The sequence below is a fragment of the Eublepharis macularius genome, chromosome 9 (assembly GCF_028583425.1).
Source record: "Eublepharis macularius isolate TG4126 chromosome 9, MPM_Emac_v1.0, whole genome shotgun sequence".
Lineage (NCBI taxonomy): Eukaryota > Metazoa > Chordata > Lepidosauria > Squamata > Eublepharidae > Eublepharis > Eublepharis macularius.
In genome coordinates, this window is record NC_072798.1 from 97,988,234 (window position 1) to 98,013,703 (window position 25,470).

At 43.6% G+C, this 25,470-nt stretch overlaps 2 protein-coding genes across 4 annotated transcripts in view; one reads left to right on the forward strand and one right to left on the reverse strand.

Moving 5' to 3' along the window:
• Positions 1-25,470, forward strand: part of CCDC146 (coiled-coil domain containing 146) — a 121,048-nt gene that overhangs the window by 32,238 nt on the left and 63,340 nt on the right. The window lies entirely within an intron of this gene.
• FGL2 (fibrinogen like 2) lies at positions 3,482-15,988 on the reverse strand. Its single transcript, XM_054988316.1, has 2 exons — positions 15,299-15,988; positions 3,482-4,722 (listed from the first exon to the last, which is right to left on the reverse strand). The coding sequence occupies exons 1-2, from the start codon at positions 15,963-15,965 to the stop codon at positions 4,016-4,018; spliced, it is 1,374 nt and encodes a 457-aa protein (XP_054844291.1). The 5' UTR covers positions 15,966-15,988; the 3' UTR covers positions 3,482-4,015.

Here is a 25,470-nt window from a genome sequence, read left to right on the forward strand (position 1 = left end):
AGGGCTGTCTGTACCCAGAAATTAAACCAATATCAGATATGTTTTTTTAAAAATAAACTTTTTATTTTGTATGTGGCAATGATGAAATTGTACATCTAAAGAAGAAAAATAATTCCAAGAAATGGGGCTGTGTTTTAATACTAGGCAAATTAATCATATGTTAATCATCAAGCACAAAAATAATACTAAAAAATGCCAGTTAGGTGGCCTGATAAAAAGTGTCATTTACAGGAATAACACAAGTAAAATAGAAGAATACCACTTATTGTGAAAGCTTCAAGTATAGCTATGCTGCACAGACCTGTTTTCCAACACACTTCTCTGAAGTGTTTAGGGATCTTTAACAGAATAATGTAAACCCTCACAACATCACAATTCCAGGGACCCTTGAATAAGAACAATGGTAGTTTAAATCTGTTATAATTGGGGTGCCCAGAGAGAGGCAAAAGGAATGGAAGCAACACAGTTTTCATTTCCAGAAACCAGCTTATCAATGAATTCTCTTTGGTTCTCATTCTTTTGCCCTTGCAGCAACGGTCTGAGGTAGGAAACTAATCAGTGGGGCCTAGATGTGTGGGGACATGGGGGGTGCTATTAGCACAATGGTATAATGTCACTTGCATGGAAAATTGGAAAATAACATAACTCCATCCCGCCAACTGCAATTTAATTTTTTTTCTCCTGCCAGCTGCCAGAGCAGCAGGCAATGGGTGCTGGGGACAGGCGATCCCTACTAACTGTTTTCTCCTTAGAAAATGAATGCTCAGAGATATAAGGCAATTGTTTTGGTTGCTGATAATATTTTTTACTATTTTCCTTTATCTTTGAAATAATCTGGAACGTGGGACTCTCTCTAGCATGTCAAATGCAATACCAAAAAAGCCCACTCAAATATCAGTTACTTTTTCTTTCCCATTAACTTTAGAGGAAATGTGTTGGTGCACATCATATTACATGTTTACATTCAGTAATACTTGAAAGTTATCTAGAAAAATAAAAACAGTGGGTCTGTTCCATCAGATCACAATATGTTTTCAAGCAAAGACTATCCAACCTCTTAGTATTAGAATTCGCTTCCCTCCCAACTTAAAACTTTAAAATGAACAAACATGATCAAATCGCACAGGATTATAGTGTACAGTCCAATCTATTAGAGCCCCTTTAATAATACGTATGTACATATAAATTACTATGCTTTTTGGTCATTGACAAAATGGGTAATGAGCATTCTAAATGTATTTGGGCATTTAAAGATACTGTTCACCTTAATTCTATAGTTTCTGTGTGTACAAGAGAATGTTTTTCTCTTACTGCTTGTTCTAAAATAGTTGAATAATTGTTTGCCTTATTTAAGAAGTATAAGAATGCATACAGTGAAGGTGCTATAGAGATTATTGCAATGCAAGAATGTGGCATATAAGTAGCTTTGCTCATAGGTCACTCAGGGGTGGTCTTAGTGAATCTGGGGCCCTGGGGGGAAAAGTCCAGGATGGAGCCCCAGAAGCCATGGCCCCTAGACTTACTTGGGTGGTCCAGGTTGCTGCATGCAGGCCATGGAGGGGTGCGGGACTTGGCAGCCACCATGTTTGTGGGCTCATCTAGCATTCCTGGGGCAGGCCTGCAGCCAATCAGTTTAAACTTCCTAGCCGCCCAATCAGGGCAGCTGTGGGGGGTGGGAGTGGTGGTTATGCCAGCAGGCAGGGCCTGGCGCTGGAGCAGTTTTCCCTATGGTCCAGAAGCTGCTGGCCCCGCCTCTGGGCTGCAATCACTGCTCCCTCATGCTCCTCCTGCCAGGCCCAAGCAAAGGGTGGCCCTTTCTCCATGTCAGATGGATGGCTGCCCTCTCTGGTAGCTGGTTGCCCAAGACCCAGACAGAACACATATAGATCACTGCTGTCAAGCCAGATGCCTACGGCCCAGATGGGGCAGACACGAGTGGCTGTCCCTGTGGTAGAGCAGCCCGAGCCCTGGACAGGACAGCTGTGAGTAGTAGCGGCAGCAGGAGGAGCCTGCTCTTTTCCTCCTTCTGCCCTCCCTGAAGACACTTTGTTGCTGGCAAATCCGCAGGATATAGGAGTGCATAAAGTTGTCCTTGGGCTTTGAAAGTCTTAAAGGAAATTTTTAAGGGAGCAGCCAAATTGCACCTAGATGAGAATTACTTGGCATATTCATTTTAAAATTCCAGGAATATACCAGAAGTCTGTCTGGGTCTTTTCCTCCCCCCATCTTTTCCCCTCAGCACTTAAAAAAGTAGGCCTGAGTAGATTTTGCACTGTAGTCCCTTTTAATGCAGACTAGGACTTCATCTGGGTTTTAAAGAAATCGCAGCGTCTAGAGGAAGTGGTACTTAAAGCTTGGGGACTAACCGTCCTATTAGATACACAGAAGAGTAGCTCAGCATCTCTGAACTAATTTCTACTCTATGAGCTAAGCTACAAGAGACGAATTACACAAGGAGGAGCATGTGAAAGGAGTTAGCCGGGAAGCCACAGAGCCAGGGATATTGCTGCTCAGAAGGTTTGTTTATTTCTTCTTTGCCTCTTAAAAGGGGAAGTGAAACTGACAGAGCCTTTGGGAGGAAAAGAGGGAATTAACAAACCCTCTGAGCAGAGATCTCCTTGGCTCTGTAGAGACGGGAAATTAACAAAGCCTTCCAATCTCTTTTAAAACTCAGCTTCCCGGCTAACACTGTGACTCCCTTCACTTGCTCCTCTCGTGTAATTCGTCTCTTGTAGCTTGGCTCTATGGCTTGAACCCATCAGAGAGCTCCCAGAGATTTCAACTCCTGGATTGTGTACTTCTCTCCTCTCCCTCCTGTCACTGCTCAAAATCTCACCCCCCACCCAACCCTCCACCTACTGCTTCTGCCCTCGTTGTTCTGCTGCTTGGTTGTGTTTGGCCTGACATGGTATTCAAACCCATGTCTGCGAGGCCTTCTGCTCCTGCCTTTCTGCTTCTGGTTCTACCTGTCTCCTCCCTGAGCCATGGGGTGTGTGCGTCACTGACGAGGGAGGGGCTGTGCACTCTTCTTTATGGTATGCTTTTGGGTGCATGCATGGACACTGGTGTCATTTGGACCATGTTGATTGGCTAATGTGGGAACATCTGCAGTGTACAGCTATTAAAACTATGTGGCATCCTAGGTACCAGGGTAGTGAGACAATGTCTGTCTTTACTGCTACAGCTATTTTTCTGTTATCAACCTCATGGCTAGGACTGCATCAGATTGTGAATACACTGTTGCTGGCATTAGCGGGCTACAGTGAGATGAGTCATTTATGTTGCACTTCTTCATCAGTTACATGCAGACAGCTTTCTTTGTTAGGGTCCCAAAATATTCTGTTCACTAATATTTAAGAGATTTTGATGTTAAAATAGTGAGTGAGTTAGAAATCCTACCTGAATTGCATTTAATAGATTTTGAGTGGGGGTGGGGATAATTTTTGTTTTGGTACAGTCCATGGTAAAGAGACCTGATAGCTACCCATGACAAGGAATTAGGTCCTCTGATTTATTTACATAACAAGTATTTTAGTAATAGACAGGTGAATGCAGATCAATTGCTCTGGAATACTTGAGTTTTTACAGTAGTTTTGGAGGAGGTTAACAATAATCTGAAGATGGAGCAGTAAAAACTTTAGAACTGCATGTTTGTTTCTCAGATGTACATCCAGCTTGCAGCCATATGGCTGGCATAGGCCATGATAAAGACGCTGAAATAGTGGGATTATTTTGTGTCAGTGTTACAAAGTGTGGTTAAACCCAAAGCATGAATCAAGAGGAAACTTTTTTTCTTGCTACAAAAATTATAAATGGTTGCCTGCACACTCAAAATTTAAGAAAAAAAATATGGCAGTGTGTTTTTGGACAAGTTATAATACATTTCTGTATGCAGAAATATTTTAGAATGCAATAAAAACAATTTGTAAACTCAGAGGTACACTCAAATTCAGAGGAAGGTGTCAATAGTGAGAAAAATATCTTTTTGTTGTTGTTTCTAATAATCCAGTGTAATTTATGACATAAAGATCTTAGGTCTGATCATCATTTTAACTTTTTTAAAAGGCTGTCTATAACCACTTGGAATATCATTTGAAAGGCCAGACCATGTGCCCCAGAAAATCCCATTTCGAACACCTCTGTATTTTTTGTGATAATATTTGCCGTTTAGGTTGGCAGCCAAGCAGGCATCAAACCACCAGCCAGAGCTGTAATATGCCCCACAGTTTCCAGATGGATATCTATCATTGTCTCTGTCTGGAGTGGTAAAGAACTTTTGATCATGGTTGTAATATTTGCTGAAGTGCAAGGCATCCCCCGCTGTGCCACTGTAGCCGCTGATGCTCAGGCGGTATTTGAGAAATTCATTGGCCACATAAAACTGCTCATACTTTGCATATTCTTTGACTCCATTGAAATCTTCAAGTTCAATCCTCAGTTGCATTTCCTTACTTTTGGTCAGAAGGTGAATTTTGTCATTCCCTAGCCAGAACTCTCTGCTTAGGTTTCCAAAACCATTCTTGTATTCATTCCATGTCCTGTTGAAGTTTGTGCTGCCATCCTGACGCATCTGGATCACTGTCCAACCACCTCCCATTGATCCCATGTCACAGTAAACCTCAAAGCTAGAGTTTCTTGGATCAGGAATAATTCTGTAGATTCCATTCTGTCTTTTGCCCAAGGCAAAATAATCAGCACAGTCTCTTTGTAGAAGTTGCATAGCTGGACAAAAGAAAAAAAGAGATTATAGAAGGACAGATATTTTTGATTCACACACTTTTACAATTTATCTAGAAATAGCCGCATAATACAAAAGAAAGTAATCTGAAATCCGCAACAGTAAAATCTTTTCATGTTGCTATGCTTTGTGTGTGTTGTGTGCCGTCTAGGGGCCTCCAACCTATGGCAACCCTATGAATGAAAGACCTCCAAAATGTCCTATTATTAACAGACTTGTTCAGGTCTTGCAAACTAGAGGACATGGCTTCTTCTGTTGAGTCCAGCCATCTTGCTTTGGGTCTTGCTCTTTTCCTACTGCCTTCTTCTTTTGCTAGCATTATTGACTTTTCCAGAGAACTTTGTCTTCTCATGATGTAACCAAATAATTCTCCATAGAAGCTAAAATGACAAAACTGAGTCTATCGTACTTTGGCCACATCATGAGTAGAGATGGGCATGAACCACAAAAAAAACGAACCATGAGGTTCATAGTTTGTGGATTTTCACAAAGCAGGAACCATGCTCTGGCACAAACTGGGACCAGTTTACGGAACAGTTCGTGGTTCGTGCGGTTTAAATGCCCCTTTCCGGCAGGTTAGCAGTGGAAGGGAAAGGGGTATTTGACAGTTTAAAAGGCCCTTTTCTGCCTTGCAAGCGGCAGATTCCTTTAAACTATCAGCTGCCAGGCGTCAGGGGGGGGACCCACCCTTGCCACCTGCCAGCTGATAGTTTGAAGGGATCTGCTGCTTGCAAGCCGCAGGGCCCTTTAAACTGCCCAAACCCCAGTCCCCGTCCCCCCCCAGCCCCAGCCGCACATTTAACTTGCCCTGCGGGCCCCTCGGCATCCTCCCCCTCCTCCCGCAGGGGGTGGGAAGGCCGTTTTTGGCCTCTTCTGCTGTTGCGTGGGCGTGCAGGGCAGCAGTGGAGATTGAAAACAGCCTCTCTGCCCTTCAAATGGCAGCTGCAGCCACAATTTCAGAGGCAGGGAGGCCATTTTTGGCAGTGGAGGAAGCCGTTTTCAGCAGTGGAGGAAGCCGAAAATGGCCTTCCCGCCCCTTAAATAGCCGCCATGGTGGCAGTTTGAGGGGCAGGGAGGCTATTTTTGGCCTCCTTTGCTGCCCTGTGGGCCTACGCAGCGGCAGAAGAGGCCAAAAATGGCCTTCCTGCCCCTTGCGGGAGGAGGGGGAGGATGCCGCAGGCCCACAGGGCAAGGTAAGTGTGGGGGGCCGGGGCTGAGGTTTGGGCAGTTTAAAGGGTCCTGCGGCTTGCAAGCGGCAGGTCCCTTTAAACTATCAGCTGGCAGGCGGCAAGGGGGGATCCCCCCTGCCACCTACCAGCTGATAGTTTAAAGGGACCTGCCGCTTGCAAGCCGCGGGAAAAGTTTATATGGCCATTTCCCTGGAGAAATGGCCATTTAAACTGCCCCTTTACGACTCAAACAAACCAGTAAACCAGTTCATAGAAGTTTGTGGAAACAAGCTTCCATGAACCACTGGTTCATGAACCACGAACCGACCTGGTTCATATTTTTTTGGGTTGTAATTCGATTCGTGCCCATCTCTTATCATGAGCACAGTCCTATTACCTATGTGAAAAACGCTCTCCTGAAAAATTTAGTTTTGCATAGTTTGTGACAAGCCAGGCGGGTGGGAGCTTTCCTGATCTCTTCAGGCAGGCCATTACATAATGTGTAAGCCACCAAAGAATGCATGTGTGGGAGAAGCTGTTGATTTAGCAGGGAGGCACCTGCAGGCTGCCCTGTTCAGTGAAGTGAAACTGCTTTGGTGGGGCATAGATAAAGAGGTGGTCCTGTAGGTATGAGGGACTGCCTCTTCTTTTGCTGTTTTCTCCCTCCTACTGCTTCCGCTCTTCTCTTTCTTTGCCTTCCTCCACCGAAACCTAGCTAGCCCTTTTGTTCCCCCTCCTCCTCTTGATGTTTTTTTGCTGTTTTGGTGCTTCTGCTTTTTCTCTCTCCCTCTCCTCCCCAAACAACCCTCTAACACCAATTGGGATCTAACAAGATCTCCATTGGCATTTTTTTTTAAGTTGCATTTTGTGTATAAGCACCCCTGGCACTTCTTTGTTTGGCATGGGAGTTAACTCCCCCTCCACCCCATTCTTTTAACTTTGGGGATTTTTCAGCAATCCTTATAGAAATATCTCCCTTTTCTGCACCTGGCTCTGTTGTGTATGTTTTTTGATCCACACTCTGGGGCCTAGTTTGGAATTAGATATATGATATGATTGCAAAAACCCTTACTTGAAGACTCTTGAGGTCCCATGCAACTCCCTAGTCTACTTTCCATGGAGCATACTTCGAAAGTTTTGTCTGTTTGCACTAGAATGATCACATATCAAATTATCCCTGATCCTGCAAAATCAAAAAGAGTCCAGTAGCACCTTTAAGACTAACCAATTTTATTGACATTAGAAATGGAAACGTCCAGAAACCAGTGGGAGGACACTTCAATCTACCAGGACATTCCATGAAAGACTTAAAGTCACTGTAGTTCAACAGAAACCTTTCAAAAACAAAATCCAACGGGAGGCTGCTGAACTGGAATTCATATGCAAATTTGACTCTGTCAAGCTGGGACTGAATAGGGACTATGAATGGTTATCACATTATCACAGGTAACAGATTTCCTTTACAGAGGTGGGGTCTGGGGGAGCTCAGTGGCACCTGGCGTGGGCTTTCGGGAACCACAGATCTCTTTGTCAGATGCATCTGGCAGGGAGAGCTGTGGTTATCAAAGGCCCATACTGCATTGGAATTGGATGGTCTAGCTGTTTGGCTGCTACAAACTAACAGGGCAAACTCCTTTGAAGCCAACTGATACACACACTAAAAGGAGATGTTTACATATACTAGCAAAGGAATGTTTTGATTGCTCCCTCCCCCTCCCCCCCTAATTGCCGCCTCTCTTCTCTCTCCTGCTCTTCTGTATTTGACCAGTCTCTGTATCAGGCATCTGACGAAAAGAACTTGATTCTCGAAAGCTTATGCTACAATAAAATTGGTTAGTCTTAAAGGTGCTACTGGACTCTTTTTGATTTTACTACCACAGACTAACACGGCTAACTCCTCTGAATCCCTGATCCTGCAGATCATCAAATTAGACTATTGACTGGCTGAAGCCATTAGAGACACAGCAGCAGGCGTCCCTCCATTGTTCCGTCCCTCACTACTAGAGGGAGGGGTGGAAGCTCTCAAGGTGCAGAGGAGGAAGTCCCATTCCCTACATAGGTTGATAATAGCTGGCTGCTAAAGGTTAGTCCGAGCATCTCTTTATGGAAGGGCGGTATTGCTACCCACTGCCACCACATTCTGAAGGAAGAACAACAGTCACAGTTAAATAAGTAAATAGATAAAGATGAGTTGGTTCAAATGATGAGCCTCGTGCTCCCCTCTTCCTGCTCCTCCATCCCTCTTCCCTTCATGTGATCTGTTCAACTAGCTTGTTTGTACTTGGCACAAGCTACACTTTGACCCTAGATTCACATGAGCAAACGTTGGTTGATGCTCGTCATGGAAATCAGGATTGCAAACTGTTTTTTGAAATTGGTTAGCCATTATGCTTCAGAATAGATCCAGAGGAGTTAGCCGTGTTAGTCTGTAGTAGCAAAATAGAAAAGAGTCCAGTAGCACCTTCAAGACTAACCAACTTTACTGTAGCATAAGCTTTTGAGAACCACCGTTCTCTTTGTCAGATGCATGGAGGGTAGAAGATATATCTGACCAGTTTCTTCATATGCTCCATGCATCTGATGAAGAGAACTGTGGTTCTCGAAAACTTATGCTACAGTAAAGTTGGTTAGTCTTAAAGGTGCTACTGGACTCTTTTCTATTATGCTTCAAAATGTGGGTGCTTGTTTGAATGTAATAGCAAGCTCTGCTTTGTGCTAAACAGGAAGTAACAAATTTAACTGAAAGATGGGTGAAAGGGAGAATGGAGCTTATAAGCCAAAAGGTGGAACCATTAGATTCCAAACTGTGAAATCTCCATTAATGGTTCTTATTAATAAAATGTATTGGATTGACTGACATATACAATTTGGGCCTTTAGGGATAAAGGCTTTTTAAAAAAGTGTTAGTTCCCTATAATAACTCTGGATTTTTACGCCAATCTTTGGACGTGGCTTTCTAAATGAATAGTTTCAACTATGCGCAGCTGGAAGTTCCCAACATACTTGATCTATGTCAGTTATCAACTTGGTCTAGTGTCTCCAGTTTCCCAATAATATTTGACAACTTCCGCACTCAGTGCCAATGGCCGACCTCATGCATGACACAAAGCACAAACATCGTATTTTATGAGAGATTAGCTTAGAGTTGGCTATTGTTGCCTATTGTTTCATAGAGGTGTAGAACAACACTATTTTTTCCTATTTGTTGAAGATTATTGTGTGCGGTTGACACTACATGATGCAGAATGTCTGGTTTCCTGTAAAAATGATATTACATAACTACTGGGGATTTACAGTGGAAATGAATTTGGGCAGTGTGCTAAGCAAGACCATAACACTTCTTCCTCTCCGCAGTTCATGTTGTACAGAAAATATTTCTTCCAGGTGTTTCCTGCAGATTATAAACCCATTTTTATCTCTGTAGCTGGTAAGAATGTTATACATGCAAGCTTTAGAATGACTTGTTCTTAACACTTGTTTTGTAGAACAAAGTTCTGTTGTAGCAGCATTTACTTGGACTTGGAACCCACTGATCATTTGTGCAAATGTAAGGAGGGTGGGTTATTGATGTCGATTTCCCCTCTCCTGCTGTAGCTTTCCAGATTGACTGCCACCTCATGCTGCTCCTGGGGGTTCCTTGTTCCCCAGAAAAAGCATTTGGGGGCATTTTGAATTGCAGCAAGAGCAGGGGCAAGGAAGAGGCATTCCACTGATGGAGGCTTTGAGCGTGATTATTGGTATTCTTCAGCCATTGATACAGAGTTTCAGAAAGAGGGATTTCAACTGTCCTGCTTATTCTACCTAAAGAAGTTGATTTTGATACATTTGATATATAATTAAATTAAATTATATGGCCACATCAAGACTTGACAAGTGTAATGCACTATACATAGGTCTCCCATTTAAATTAACTAGGAGATTCCAGTTGGTGCAAAACACTGAGGCTTGAGTGTTATCAGGATCAAGTAGGAGCATGAACATCACTCCCATCCTGCAGTCACTCCATTGGCTACCTATTCGTTACCATTCTCAGTTCAAGGCATTCGTTATCACTTAAAACGTTCTTCACAACCTTGGCCCGGCATACCTATGGGACCGTCTCCCTCCCTATGCTCCTCCACGGCAGCTTCGCTCTTCCAAACAGGGTCTCCTGCAGGTGCCACCCTGCACATGGACAAAATCAACAGCAGCCTGTACATGGGCTTTCTCTGTGGTGGCCCCTACACTGTGGAACAGCCTGCCTGAGGAGGTCAGAAGAGCCCCCACTTGAGGAAGTTGGCAATGTTAAGCTAGCAGCTCCCTCTATCCCACACCTCCTAGCCTAAAGTAGGCACCCCATAAATTACCCTGTGGAACGGCCTGCATGAGGAGGTCAGGAGAGCCCCCACTTGAGGAAATTGGCAGTGTTAATCTAGCAGCTCCCTCTACCCCACACCTCCTAGCCTAAATTAGGCACCCCATAAATTACCCTGTGGAACGGCCTGCCTGAGGAGGTCAGGAGAGCCCCCACTTGAGGAAGTTGGCAGTGTTAAGCTAGCAGCTCCCTCTACCCCACACCTCCTAGCCTAAAGTAGGCACCCCATAAATTACCCTGTGGAACGGCCTGCCTGAGGAGGTCAGGAGAGCCCCCACTTGAGGAAATTGGCAGTGTTAATCTAGCAGCTCCCTCTACCCCACACCTCCTAGCCTAAATTAGGCACCCCATAAATTACCCTGTGGAATGGCCTGCCTGAGAAGGTCAGAAGAGCCCCCACTTGAGGAAGTTGGCAGTGTTAAGCTAGCAGCTCCCTCTACCCCACACCTCCTAGCCTAAAGTAGGCACCCCATAAATTACCCTGTGGAACGGCCTGCCTGAGGAGGTCAGGAGAGCCCCCACTTGAGGAAGTTGGCAGTGTTAAGCTAGCAGCTCCCTCTACCCCACACCTCCTAGCCTAAAGTAGGCACCCCATAAATTACCCTGTGAACGGCCTGCCTGAGGAGGTCAGGAGAGCCCCCACTCTCCTGGCTTTCTGCAAACAATGCAAAACTGAATTATTCAAAAAGCCTTTTTTACTCAGATAGGAGGGCTGTATTGTAGGGAAGGGATCTCAGATGATCCACTAATGAGTTAGGAACCATAGACTTTACCACTATGTTGTATTGGATTCCTGCGAATGCTATGTCTTTGTGAACTTGTATCCAGGGCTCATTTCGAGGGGGAACGTGGAGGAACGCAGTTCTGGCAGTTCCCCAAGGAGGTCACATGTCAGGTGGCTCCACCCACCTGACTCTCGACCATTTGGGGCCCGTTTCAGCCTGGATTGGGGCCGAAACAGCCCGGATTGGGCCTCTGACAGGTGGTGGATTACTCTCTCACTCAGCAGCGGCCTGATCCTGACCATTTTGGGCCCCTTTTTTGGCCATTTCCAGCCCCTTTTTGCCATTTTGGGCCCAATTTCGGCCCTGAATGGCCAGGATTGGGTCCAAGACAGCCAGGATAGGTGATGTCAGGGGGTGATTTGCATATGCAAATCAGTTATTCTAATGACACACTTCCAGTGATGTCAAGGGGCATGGCATATGCTAATAGGTTATGCTAATGAGTTATGCTAATGAGTTCCTCCAGCTCTTTTTCTCCAAAATGACCCGTGCTTGTATCTATTTACCCTAAGGCATTGTTTATGGAAATGTTCTTGATACTGATTGTACTACTCTCACACTGTGTAATCTGCCTTGAGTCTCTGTGAGAAAGGTGGACTATAAATGACATAAATAAATAATAAATAAATCTAGTTTATTTGTCCTGTAACTGCAACAATATAGTAATTAATTTCTTTTTGGTGGAACGGGTGGGATGTAATCAGGTATACTAAAATTATGTGCAGTGAGTAGAAAAAAGAAACCTTTTTTAATTACCTTCCTAACCATTATTATTTATTTATTGACATCATTTATACCCTTTCTCCCTAGTGGGGACCCAAAGTGGTCTACATCATACTCCTGTCCTCCATTTTATTCTCACAACAAACTTTTGAAGTAGGTTAGGCTGGTAGTGTGTGACTGGCCCAAAGTTACTCAGAAAGTTTACAAGACAGAGCAGGGATTCAAACCTGGGTCTCCTAGATACTAGTCCAACACTCTAACCCAGGGTTACCCAAAGTGGTTCCCCATGGGCACCGTGGCACCCACCAGTACTTCCCCTGGTGCCCACCAAACTTCTCTGAAAGTGGATGGGACCCTTTGTAAAGTAGGGCTTGTTATTGGCTGCCCATATTCAAATGATGGTTGTAACAGAAACTTCAGGCACTGGAAGATCAGGAGTCCTGGTAGGCACCCAGGGGTGTGGTTCCATTCCCCCATCAGGCTTTCCTTCTTTTTATTCCTCATACTTCCTCCCTCTCTCTCCTCAGGCTTTTCTTGATTTCTTTTTTATTACCCTTCTGTGCAAATTGAGGAGAAAGGTAGCCATTTTGGTGTAGTGGTTAAGAGCGGCAGGACTCTGATCTGGAGAACCAGGTTTGATTCCCCACTCCTCCGTTTGAAGCCAGCTGGGTGACCTTTGATCATTCACGGCTCTCTCAGACCTCTCTCAGCCCCACCCACCTCACAGGGTGATTGTTGTGTGGATGATAATAACACACTTTGTAAACCACTCTGAGTGGTGTTAAGTTGTCCTGATAAATCAAATGTTATTATTTTTGGTCTGGCCCCACCTCCTGCTGAAGCCATTTGGAGTTTGGCTCTGCTTCCTGCAGATGGTGCTCAGCTCCCTCTCTTAAAATTCGCAAAGTATCTGGAGGCTCAATAGATTGAGAGAACACCCCCCCACACACTCTAACCACTACACAACGCTGGCTCTATAAATCTTGTTTTTAAGAATAATACTTAGGTATAGGCAGTATGGACAATTGTAACACTCATAATCCAGATGGACTGCTGACTGGACCATTGCACGTTCAGTAGTGAATGTGTGTGAGCCATTGGGAAACACTGAGTTCCTCTCCCTAGCAATCCATATTAAGTTGTGACCCAGTTCCACAGCACCCAGGTTGCACTACCTGTACCTCAAAGTATTCTTTGCATGGCTGCAGCATCTGTTTTGCAGTCCTTTTATTGTATTAACGTGAACCCTCTGGGCTCGTACTCTAGGGTAACTTTTGGAAAGGCCAGCTTATTCCAGCACAACAGTGTCTTGTTCACATGACACCTCAAAGGAAAACAGGGAAACTCCCTTTGAATGCTCTATCTTGATCTATGCAATTCATTTAGAGTAGAGTATATATAAAATGGTCCATTGGGATAATAGTAATTGCTAAATTTACAGCATTAGGAAGCTGTGCCAACAGTTGGCCATCGTTCCAGTTTTCTTTTAGGACAGAAACCTAAAGCTTATTGGTCTCATAATAAATTTTCTGTTTCTTGTTTTGTTGCGATTAATTTGTAGTTAGGTTAATAGTCAATTTCTCTATATTGTGATAATCAGATTGAGTGTATTTGAGAACTCATCTTCTCATCTAATTCAACTAAGTAACCTTTTCACTGCTTAAAATGATATTTGCAAAAGCTTATAATTATGCTCAAACACAAAATCTATACCAGTGATAACTTTTTTTCTGGCAAAAGCCATTGCCTATCCATTTATTTTATTTGTTCTGGTGACGAGGTAACTTTGTTCTAAATGCAATCTCTAAAGTTACATGGTTTGAAGGAAATAATAGCCAAAGTAATCTTTCATTTTACACTGTTTATGTATGAAATCTTGCCAGGATTCCGCTCTTAGCATATCACGTGCGATCCATTTGGAATGCATTAATACTGCTGAAGTTCAGACATGTGCAGCTGTAAAACATCATTTATGTCATCCACTGGTCAGTCTGCACCTTCCTCTGAATTCCCAAATGCATATAATATGACACATTCTTCATTAACATTTTCAAGGGCAGAGCAAAACAATATTTTAGCTTGGTTTTCTGAGTTTGTTGTAAACTTCAAAAGCTCTGTGTAAACTTGGGGCCAGCCATGATTTTGCTGTGAAGCTGGTGATTTGAAGCAAATTGCAGTGACAAAGCATAAATAAAACATTGCTCAGATGTCTACTTCCAAAGTGGCTGGGTGGAAGAAATCTAGATATCTCCTATCGCAGCACTAGATCCTGTTTCCTAAATGCTTTTGTCTCCGAGCTGAACTTATACATTTATAGGATGTCATGATGAATGCAGGCATCAGTGTCCAAAGTTCAGACTTTCCAGTCCCATTGAGTTTGGACAGCTACTCACACATACAAACAAAATGTCCCTTTGGACAGTCGGCATTTTCTGTACTTTGCTGGAACCAAATCCTAAAAGTTGCAGTCCTAAGCAAAGTTATACCCTTCTGAGACAGTCCATTGAAGTTTGTGTGCTTAGGAAAAGGCATAAATCTGCTTAGGATGGTGCTTTCAGCCCTGCTCTAGGGTTGGGAAGATTGTGCAAAACAACAGGTAACAGGAATATCCCCTGATGGAGATACACATCCCACTACTTATCAACAAAGGATGCATTGCACTCCATTTGGCCAATCCAGTACACCCAAATGAGTGTTGCAGTAGAGATGATATGTATCTGCGTCAGCTGCACAGGTAGATGCTTTCATACATGGCTCCTTCCTGCTTCACTGGAGCAAAGGAGTGTCTGCTTATAAGTTACTGGAGACACCTCAGGGTGCTTAGTGTGTGTGATATAAACATTTCCAATGAATGGGGATTTAAAATAGCTCCTTATAGTTTTGCTTTCAATTTTATTTTTGTCAGATTTGTCTTCTGCTTCTTGACTGTGGTCCTCAAAATAATAACAATAATAATGTTCGATTTATATACTGCCCTTCAGGACAACTTAACACCCACTCGCAGTTTTCAAAGTATGCAGCACTTTCCACTTAAGCACCTTTAAACTTCAAAATTAAAAATGTGAAATGAATGGGCCCACGTTTAAGTACCTTTTGGTATTTTTGTTCTATAAAGGGTATAGTAAGTATTGCCTTCATAATCAATTGATTCTCTGCTGCTTCAGGTTCTGTAAAGATAGAGTGCATTGGGCAGAGGGGAAGCTTACATCATTTTAGTGCTGAAAGGAAGTCTGCATCTAAGAGTTTAGTTGTGCCGGTTTCTTATCCAACGTGCTAGGATCTCTCTCTGTTCAGCGAACAAGTTTCCTTGTCCCGAAGAAAAGTATACTGTATCGTGCTAGACTGCTTCTGTGCCTTGCATCTTTCTAATCTGCCAGTCTTCTCATAGCTCAAGATTTCTAATTTCCAAAGAATGTCAATAGAACAGCTCTCATAATATGACCTTCCTTTTGTCTGTAGTATGTTTAAACGAATACATTAAACATAAGCAGAACACGAAGCCTTTGAGAAGCGTGCAAAGCTGACTTACCTGCATTTGATTGTTCGGCTGGGCAGTTTGACGAACATTTGTGATCCAAACTGTTCAAAACAAATGTCAAGTTGGCTACTTTGCTGTCCACGTAGTTTTCCACATTGTCCATATTGATGAGGTTCATTTGCTCCAGCCGACCCTGTAATGAGTGGATCTCAGTCTTTGCCTTCTTCAGGCTAGTTGACAGTTTGGAGACCATGTTTTGCAGTTCTGGCACTCGGTTGTCTTGTGGTTTGCTGTGGTCTGTCAGGGGGTCTGTTTCAGGTGGCAGGAACTCATTGCTGTCTACATCTTGGTTGTCATCAGCTTGCAGCTTGCAGTCTTGGCAGGTCTTCTTCAAGTTGTTTACTGCTTCCTTAAGGATCTCCACTTCTCTGAGGGTTTGCTCAATCAGTTGAAACTGCCTGGGTAGCTGGATGGTCATTGGCGGCAAGGTTATCTGGTACGGGCATTCATCTCCTTCATCACATTTCTCGCTGGCTTGGAGCTTGATAGGGCAAGCCTCGATCACTTTTTCTTCTTGAGCACTCTCGGTTCTGTCCTTCCTTAGTCCAGAGCCGTATGTAAAAAGCAATACAGCTGCCTCAAACAGGATCAAGAAAACAAACTTCATCTTCTCGGAGCAGCTAGCCCAGTGAGGAAGCACACAAAGCTTCAGCAACATTTATACAGGGTAGCTGGTTGCTGCCGCTGAGTTATCTGCACTGTCTGCACTGTTCTCAGAAAAGGGCGGGAGTTCATTGCATCACTACAAGCTGCAGTGATATTAATAGCTGAGTGGAGTAGGTAGTACCAGAGCAAGCCAAAACATTATTAAACATGATTTTCAGCACTTATCTGGTGGAAGCAGAACTGAATGAGATACAGATTCTCAGACTGTATGTTTTTTAAAAAAAATTAACTGCACTTCAGTATGCTTTTCATTTGGAAGGCAAAACTGAACATTCCAGTGCTTGGTTTTTTGAAGCCTTGTTTTGGAGTGTTTTAGTAAAAATAAAGTTGAACTGTAAGCAGCAAAGATAATGTATTTGACTTTGTGAATTGAAAACTGTTTTTCAGGAACCATGACATTTCTTGGTTTCTCAGAGAGGTCAAGAATGGCGATTGATCTTCGCTAAAATACAGGTTTTGTCCTGCTGCTGTGCACACCACATGCAATCACCGTTCACCATAGGTGTAAACTACAGGGGGGCTGAGGGGCTTGAGCCCCCCCTCAGATTTGACCGGGGGGGCTGAGCCCCCGTGGGCAGCCAGTGAACTACATGGGGGCTAAGTGGCTCAAGCCTCCTCTGATCTCACATGAGGATCTCAGTTACAATAGCCGATGAAGCACAGGATTGTCCCCCCCCTTCCTGTTATATCATATTATAATTTCTGTGATTCTTTGGGGCTTTGTTCCTGTTTTTTGCTTGTATGTATTAGTATGTTTATTAAGAATTTATCATTTTTAAAGGTATAGCAGTTTGTATAAACAATTTACAAATAAATGTTACAGAAGAATTAAGAGACTCTGATAGAAGATATTTGATTTTGAAAATCAGGCTCCTGGAAGGCAAGATTTACACACTAGTAACAATATATGCACCAAACAACGCAAGAGAAAGTTTTTATGAAAATGTTTTCCAATCCATTTTCAATTGTCAAGAAGATAATGATCTTCGGAGACATGAATGGGGTAATGGATCTAAGAAAAAGATAGGTGGAAAAAACAAAAACAAAGAAGGCAAACTTCCCCAAAATGTGCTTTCTCCCCTCCTATCAAGAAACTATTTTTTGAAGTAATATCTTAAATAGTATATGATGGCTTCAGTGGGTTAGATGTCTAAAAGATTTTTGATCCTACAAAGGGAACACAAAGCTTACAAACTATCAACCAGGCTTGTGTCTCTTTTACATTGTGGGCGACTGAAGCGGTTTACATAAATAAAAGAAAGGACCAGAGATCATGTGAGATTTTGACAGCCATAAATCCAGAGAGCATTTACCTCAGAAGTCTCTCCCCTCTCTTCACTTCCCCCCATCTTCTCCGAAATGTGTTTAATTATACGGAAATGTTACAATTGGAAGATTCTTGTAGGATCAAAAATCTGAATATTGGAGACTATACTTTCTTTTCTGACAGACACCAAACACATTCAAGGATTGATATGTGCTGGATATTAAAAACCTGAGTTATTTATATTGTTTGTTATATTATGTTTTTTTTCTCTTGACATAATTATAATTGTGCTATTGTTTTTATTTTCTTTTTTCTGTTCTGCTTATATTTATAAAAATAAATTTTATACAAAAAAGAATTTATACACTACCTTAAAATATCTTTGACTATGACACACTAATTAGCTTAGTCCTTAACCCTGGCTGGCTGCACCCATTTCCAATGTAGCAGCAGTCAGATTGCAAGACCTCTGTTGGATATAAGTGCAATATAAGTGCTTGGCTACAATTTACATTCAGGGAATGTTAGAAGATTCCACTTCTAATGCTGTCCCATTCCTCAGGTTTCAGAGGGGGAGAAACCAGAGAGTTAGAGCCAAGCTACAAGTGACGCCTGACACAGGTTGGACACTTGTCAGCTTCCCTCAAGTTTTGGTGGGAAATGTAGACATCCTGGTCTTGCAGCTGTAATGGAGAGCCACCCAGGAAGTGGAAAAATATATCTATATATTAAGGCATGAAATTCAACAGTATTATCATATCATATCATCCTCAAAACATGTGCAAATATACAACAAGTGCATTCCTAGTATTCATAATACATCCAAAAGTTCAAAGTCTCTCAGTGCATTCATAATATTCATAATACATCCAAAAGTCCAAAGTCTCTTAGTCAAATTCAAACAAGGGACTCAGTGCCCTATTCCAATGCTTTTTTAGGAGCAAGGTGGACACTCCAGGTGTAAACAAAATGATAAGTTTGTAACCAATACTGTTTTTTTCTTTTCAGGTGTCGCTCAGGATGTAACATCAAGGATCCAACAGAGAACAGCCCAAACTGCGACCGGCTAAACAGCAGATTTCATCATCAAGACTTCCTCAGGGGCTGTGGGATCGCCTGAATGAGTACAAATGTTTCTTAAGACCCAGAGAATGATGTGGATGCTATGCCTCACGTCATTCTCTGCTAGCATCCACATCATTCTCTGGGTCTTAAGAAACATTTGTCCTCATTCAGGCGATCCCACAGCCCCTGAGGAAGTCTTGATGATGAAATCTGCTGTTTAGCCGGTCGCAGTTTGGGCTGTTCTCTGTTGGATCCTTGATGTTACATCCTGAGTGACACCTGAAAAGAAAAAAAAACAGTATTGGTTACAAACTTACCGTTTTGTTTACACCTGGAGTGTCCACCTTGCTCCTAAAAAAGCATTGGAATAGGGCACTGAGTCCCTTATTTGAATTGGACTAAGAGACTTTGGACTTTTGGATGTATTATGAATACTAGGAATGCACTTGTTGTATATTTGCACACGTATTGAGGATAATATGATATGATAATATATAGATATATTTTTCCACTTCCTGGGTGTGTTTCCACTTTCTCTACAGCTGTCTATACCGGGATTTCCCTTGTTTCCTTATGTAATGGAGAGCCAAGCTGTAAAACCAGGACGCCTACATTTCCCATCAAAACTTGAGGGAAGCTGACAAGTGTCCAACCTGTGTAAGGCATCACTTGTAGCTTGGCTCTTAGAAAGATAGACAGGTCAGAGCATCTGTTTATTGTTTATTCCTTTACTGCCCTTTGATGTGTAGATTACTACTCAGGAGTAGAGATGGGCATGAACCTAAATATGATCCAAAAAACCCCACGAACCAGGCTGGTTCGGGGGGTCGCGAACCAGGGTTCATGGAAGCTCCCTTCCACGGAATTTCCACGAACTGTATGCTGGTTCGTTGGGTCATATTTACAGGAGCAGTTTAAATGGCCATTTCCCCAGTTAAATGACCATTTAAACTGCCCCTTTAAGGGCCCTGCTGAAGCAGGTCCCCCCCCACTGCCATCTGCCAGCTGATAGTTTAAAGGGACCTGCCTGGCAGGGCCCTTTAAACTGCCCAAACCCCAGCAGCCTTCCTGCCCTTCAAGAGGCTGAAAACAGCCTTCCTGCCCCTCCTGGGAGGAGAGAAAGGATGCTGCACTGCAGGATAAGGTAAGTGTGGGGGTAGGGGGTAGGAGGGCTGGGGTTTGGGCAGTTTAAAGGGCCCTGCCAGGCAGGTCCCTTTAAACTATCAGCAGCCAGGCTGCAGTGGGGGGGATCCCCCCTGCCGCCTGCCAGCTGATAGTTTAAAGGGACCTGCTGCTTGCAAGGCAGGAAAGGGCCCTTTAAACTGTTAAAGGCCCCTTTCCCTGCCGCTGTTAAGGCCAGAATGTGGCATTTAACGCCCAACAAACCACGAACTGGTTCGTAACTGGTCCAGTTCTGTGGTTCGTGGTTCGTGAAACTCACGAATCATGAACCTACTGGTTGGTTGTTGGTTTTTTGTTCCATGTCCATGGAAGTCATGAGGACTTCCTCCTCAGAATAGATCTGTAGGTAGGAAGCTCTCTTCACTTTCCTATCAAAGTATGGAGTTTCTATAATAAAGAACTCTGACTTCTTTTTTAAAACTAAAATTTTTCTAAAACTGCTTCCCTTTTAAAACTTATACACTCACACCAGCCAGCACGCTCCAGCCACCCATCATCACATTTTCTCTGCAGTCAATGCTACTCTGTTAAGGACCAGTTTCTAGGGGGGGGGGGGGAGTGAGTATCTATTTTACTTTCCAGTAACCTTATCATTACATTGTATTTTGGAACTGGAACACTGGGAAAGGGTAGGCTTTATGTTTCCTTGTTGAAATAGCTTTGTTTGTGGCTTTTTTTTTTTGCTGGGTGTGGGAGAACAGTTAGTTTTTTTCATGGTAATGTATGTGGGGGGGGCTGCTTCAGCCACTCCTAAAGTCCTCTTTCAATTTCCATTCCATGTTTAAATGGAGAGGTGGTATCTATTGCAGAAAAGGACAATTCCTAAAAATGAGTGCTGTCTCTCTGAAGCAATGAGAAGCCCTATCTGCATGAACAAGATTGGAAGGGGGGGGTGCAGATCAGAGGCCTTTTAAAAATTTCCTTTTGCCCTGTGTCCAGGCTGTGATTTGGTTAATAATGTCTTTTAAGGTGGAGTTTAAGCAGTGTGCTAAGAAAGCAAGGTATATAAAATCCTAGGTAGTATAACTGTGAGTTTTCTTTGGGGTCATGACTAGCACTGTTCTGAATTGCCTCAAAATGTGCTTGTACTCACTTATAGGATATGAGTTTGCAGTGAGAAGATGGGAGTTTGCTACTACTTTGCACTCTGTACACTGCTCAGAAATTGAGTGCACAGCAACTGTTTTGTATTCTGCCCTGGTTCAGACTTAAACCATGCATTTACCAAACGAAGGCATCTGCAATGCTATAAATTAGTAAACTTCAGTACTAAGTCACCCTTTTGAATAAGGCAGAATCAAGACTCCTGTAAATGAACGTCCAGGAAAACTTAAAAAATGTTCCCTTACAGGCTTTTCTGTGTTGCCTTTCTTAGTGTTAAATTTGTGACCATTAGTTTGTCCTATACACATGGTATGTATAATTATAGATCACAAAGTGACTATCCTAAAAGTGAATTTCAAAAACAGGACACAGCAAGAGATCACTGAAATAGCACTATAACCACTGATCAACTCCCACATTTTCCTAGGTTTGGCCCAGCTCAGGGCAATTGTTAGGGGGGTCCCCATGGGTGCCTGGGCCCCCCTAAATTTGTATGGTGCAGCTCCCTAAATCTCCCATGGCTCCACCTCCATAGATGTGGCAATGGGATCCCCTCCCTGTGATGTCATTGGCTCCTCCCTGTGATGTCACTGGCTTAGCAATGCCTCTGGCCCGGCCCCAGCCCCCCCCCCCCCAGGAAATTGGAAAGTCTACGCCCCTGCCGTTCACTGTTAGGTATGTTCTAGGGTGTGCACTTGATCTATGTGATGCTCAAGATACCATCCAGGACCCCATGTGAGCTTGAGTATACACTCTAAAACATTCCCCACAGTCCTTCTGCAATATGCAGGTGTTTCTCAGCAGACAAATGGATGTGGAAAGGATACTTTGAGGGCAGAAAGTTTAAAACTCGTCAAACTAGATTGTTCCCAACAGATGATGCTTATGGTGCTCCTTGGCAGAGAGAGAAAAGGTGGGAAGGGGGACAAAATAATTTGAATTCTATTGCTCTCCTTTCTTTCCAAGAACTTTCAGAAAAGAGTGTTACTGGCATTTGGCAAAGTGAACATTCCAGAGAACTTTGAGGATTGACTGTATTTCTGTTATTTATGTTTGGTGTGTACTAATGTGAAGGTCTAGCACTGTTTGAAGCAGCTTTGGGTTTTGTGGGATAGAAACATTACTATTGTAATATATTGTTGAAGGCTTTCACGGCTGGAGAACAATGGTTGTTGTGGATTTTCCGGGCTGTATAGCCGTGGTCTTGGCATTGTAGTTCCTGACGTTTCGCCAGCAGCTGTGACTGGCATCTTCAGAGGTGTAGCACCAAAAGACAGAGATCTCTCAGTGTCACAGTGTGGAGAAGATGTTGGCAGGTAATTTATATCTACTCAGGAAGGTGGGTTTGGGCTGAGTCTTTGTGTAAGAGTTTCCCAGGGTGTGGAATGCTAATGGAGGGAGGCTTCACTGGACAACACTTCCAACTACTTCGTCAGATTGCACAGGGAAGCCATTGAAATTCATAAGCATAAGCACAATTTCAACAGGAAAGAAGAGACTTTAAGAATGAATAGAGCATGGTTTCCAGTCCTGAAGAACACCAGGCTAACAAAATACTCTACATCCTACAATAGCTCTGCAGAGAAGATTAGCATATCAAGCACCAATCCATATGCAAAAGAATCTCCTCAGGATACACACAAAAAAAATAATCTCCTCAGGATACAGTGAAGCCTCCCTCCATTAGCATTCCACACCCTGGGAAACTGATCCTCACTGGCAGTTTTCAAGAAGAGGCTGGATGAATACTTGTCAGAGATGCTTTAGGCTGATCCTGCACTGGGCAGGGGGTTGGACTAGATGGTCTGTATGACCCCTTCCAACTCTATGATTCTATGATTCTAACTACCGGGCTCTTCCATGTGCTCCAGGAAGGATCGATGACACTGATGACTTCTCGTCCATCTCCCACTCCACTGCTTCCAATTGCTTGCATGGGACAGGCCGCCAAGTGGTCCAGGTGGTCTGGCCGGGCTCCATAGGGATGGCATGCTGGATTAATGTCATCACTCTGGGGACTCTTGAGAAGACTCCTGGAACATGGGCCCATAGGTCCTCAAATTGCTGGCATTGTGCAGGAGATGGGTGTCCACTAGGGGGTGTTTGTTCAAGAGGGTCTGGGGCCAGGTGACTCCTCAGTTGGCTGCTCATGCCACTTCTTCAGGAGGTTTACATGCAGCGGTTTGCATTCTCAGGCCTGAGTTCCACACTGAACTTTGTAGGTGAGGAGCCCGAGTACCCGGGCTATCTTTTACAGCCCTTGCCACAGATCCCCTAAAACCCTGGGGAATGCCGTGTGGTGCACCAAGTCCTTCTCACCTTGGGCAAAGATGTGGGCTCAGGTTCCTCAGTCATATGCAACTTTCTGTCAAGCCTGAGCCTGCACCAGATGTTGGGCGGCCTCTGCTCTGGACCAGTCCAGGCACTCTTTGAGTCAACGCATGTGCTCATCTGCAGGTACCGCGGGAGTTGCTGGCTGGGGGTTCTGTTTTCCTCCAAAAGGTCCAACAGTCCCCGAGGGCATTGGCCAAAGACAAACTCAATGCCCGTCGAGGCTTGCAGCGTTTTCCGCAAGGCGAAGAGTAGAGGGTCCATGTATAGGCCCCATTGGTGTGGGCAGTTGTGAGCCAACTTCTGAAGGGCCTCCTTCATGGTCTAGTTCCAGCACTCCATGAGCCCATCCATCTGGGAATAGTAGGCTGACGCAAAAATCTGGCATATCCTCCATGTCCTCAGCCAGGCCCAGGCATGCCAACGTGAAAGGAGGAGGCTTCAGGGTGGGTGCCATGGCTGCTGCCCCTGCAATGGGCTAAAACTACATGCAGAACGGTAGCGGCTGGATATTAGGAAAAACTTTTTCACAGTCAGAGTATTTCAAAAGTGGAATCAGCTGCCTAGGGAGGTGGTGAGCTCCCCTTCACTGGCAGTCTTCAAGAAGAGGCTGGATGAATCTTTGTCAGGGATGCTTTAGGCTCATCTTGCATTGGGCAGGGGGTTGGACTAGACGGTCTGTATGGCCCCCTCGAACTCTGTGATTCTATGAAGAACTCTGGTTAACTGCTGCCAGCCAGTTAAAGGTGTCATAGTCTACCAACTGCCAGAATTATTCCTATACTGAGATTCAAAAATTGCCATGTTTTGTAACTGGCTACTGTTTGCTCACTGATAATTTGACAATCAACAACCTTTCTGAATCATTTATTGGATTCTTGCAGTCATCAGATTTAGTGACATAGCTACAGAACAGCAATTATGTGTATATGTTTTGTTAAAATGTCTTTAATTGCACAGATATAAGCAGATGAATGTCTCAGATCAAAACAGGAAAGCACTGAAAACCAGTTTATCGTTGTTCTTCTCTGCAGTCCCACATGGGGACTGTCCATGCGCAGGCTTGCCGCACAGAAGAACTTTCCTGCTTTTGAACCCTATGAGGGCACTCTCTCTCTCGGCTGCGCAATCAGCCATTTCCTGCCTAATGGCACTCTGTTAACAAGCGAATGCCCTCTTTCCTCCTCAGTTCCCTTTTTGCCGCCACACAAAGATGCAGACACAAAGAAAACGCAGGGACCACGACAACCAAATCCAGCTTTTATGTTCCAAATTGTAGAACTGAAATATACAATGCACTGGAGCTTAATATATATAAATATTGAGTCAAAAAATACCACCAAACCTCCCAGGGAGATGGCAACGGGCTTGCCGGCTCGCAATTTTCCCGTTTCGCAGGAGTTGTGCTTCTTCCAAAGCCACAACTTTTCTGAAATTAATATACAGATACAAATCAGGATGTAACCATCAAGCAAAACTTTCTGCAATAGATAATTTCATTTACAACTTCATTTGCAAACTTAATTGATTATGTACATGGTAAATATAATGTATAGCATCATGAAATGAATAAAAAAGCCCACTTCCAAAAAGATCCCCCACATGCATTCAAAATATTCAAAAATGTAATCCAATGCATTCAAAAATATACATTCAATATGTTCCCTTTATAAACTTAACTTTTTTCGAGCGTTTGGTGAGGAACGCTGTGTTAATTAACTATTTAAAGGGAGCGGGTCTTGTCAAATCAATCATCCCCGTCCCCACAATTAAAGGGTCAGGGTCGCAAGGCTTTTTAGGAAAAGAATGTGAAAGTGTCTGATATAAACAACAATGAAAGGACCAATTATATCTTATCCTAAAAAGGGAGTGAAATCAGCCTCATTGTTAAGCCCAAATGGTGATAGGCTATTTAAACGAAAAATCCACTGAGTCTCCAGGCGTAACAAAGCTCTCCGTGTGTCAGAAGAATGTTTGCAAGACAAGGTCTGTAATACAGAAAACTGCAATTCACGTTCATGTGTGTGCCTATCCTGGAACTGCTGGCTCAAAGGGGCTCAAAAGATGAAAACAGAGTTGCACTTACCTGTAACTGTTACTCATTGAGCTCTTCCGTGCAGGCACACATTTCCTTACGCCTACCCCACTGTCAGCTCTAGCATATTGAAGAAGGCAGTGGGCATTATCGTAAAAGAAACTGAGGAGGGAAAGGGGTACTCTGTTAGCAGTGTGCTGTTAGGCAGGAAACAGCCAATTGTACAGCTGGGATGGAGTGCCCTCATAGGGTCTGAAAGCTGGGAAGTTCTTCCTCACAGCAGGCCTGCATATGGGCAGTCCCCACACGTGCCTGCACAGAGGAACTTGATGAACAACAGTTACAGCTAAGTGCAATGCTCTTTTCACGTTCATTTCAGGAGTGAGGCACACGATAAATTTCAGAGCATTGAATGCACTCTATCTTTCTGCTAGAAATTTTTCTGTTTATTGAAGCATAAAAAGCAAATACTGCATTAATACAGATAGCTTTTTTCTTGCAAGTACTCTGCTG

What these genes read in the sequence shown, in the direction of transcription:
- FGL2 (XM_054988316.1), bottom strand. Translation starts at nt 15,965, where the DNA reads ATGTTGCTGAAGCTTTGTGTGCTTCCTCACTGGGCTAGCTGCTCCGAG. An exon ending in AGCCGAACAATCAAATGCAG is followed by an intron (nt 4,723 to 15,298) that starts GTAAGTCAGCTT and finishes TCTTTTGTCCAG; the next exon opens with CTATGCAACTTCTACAAAGA.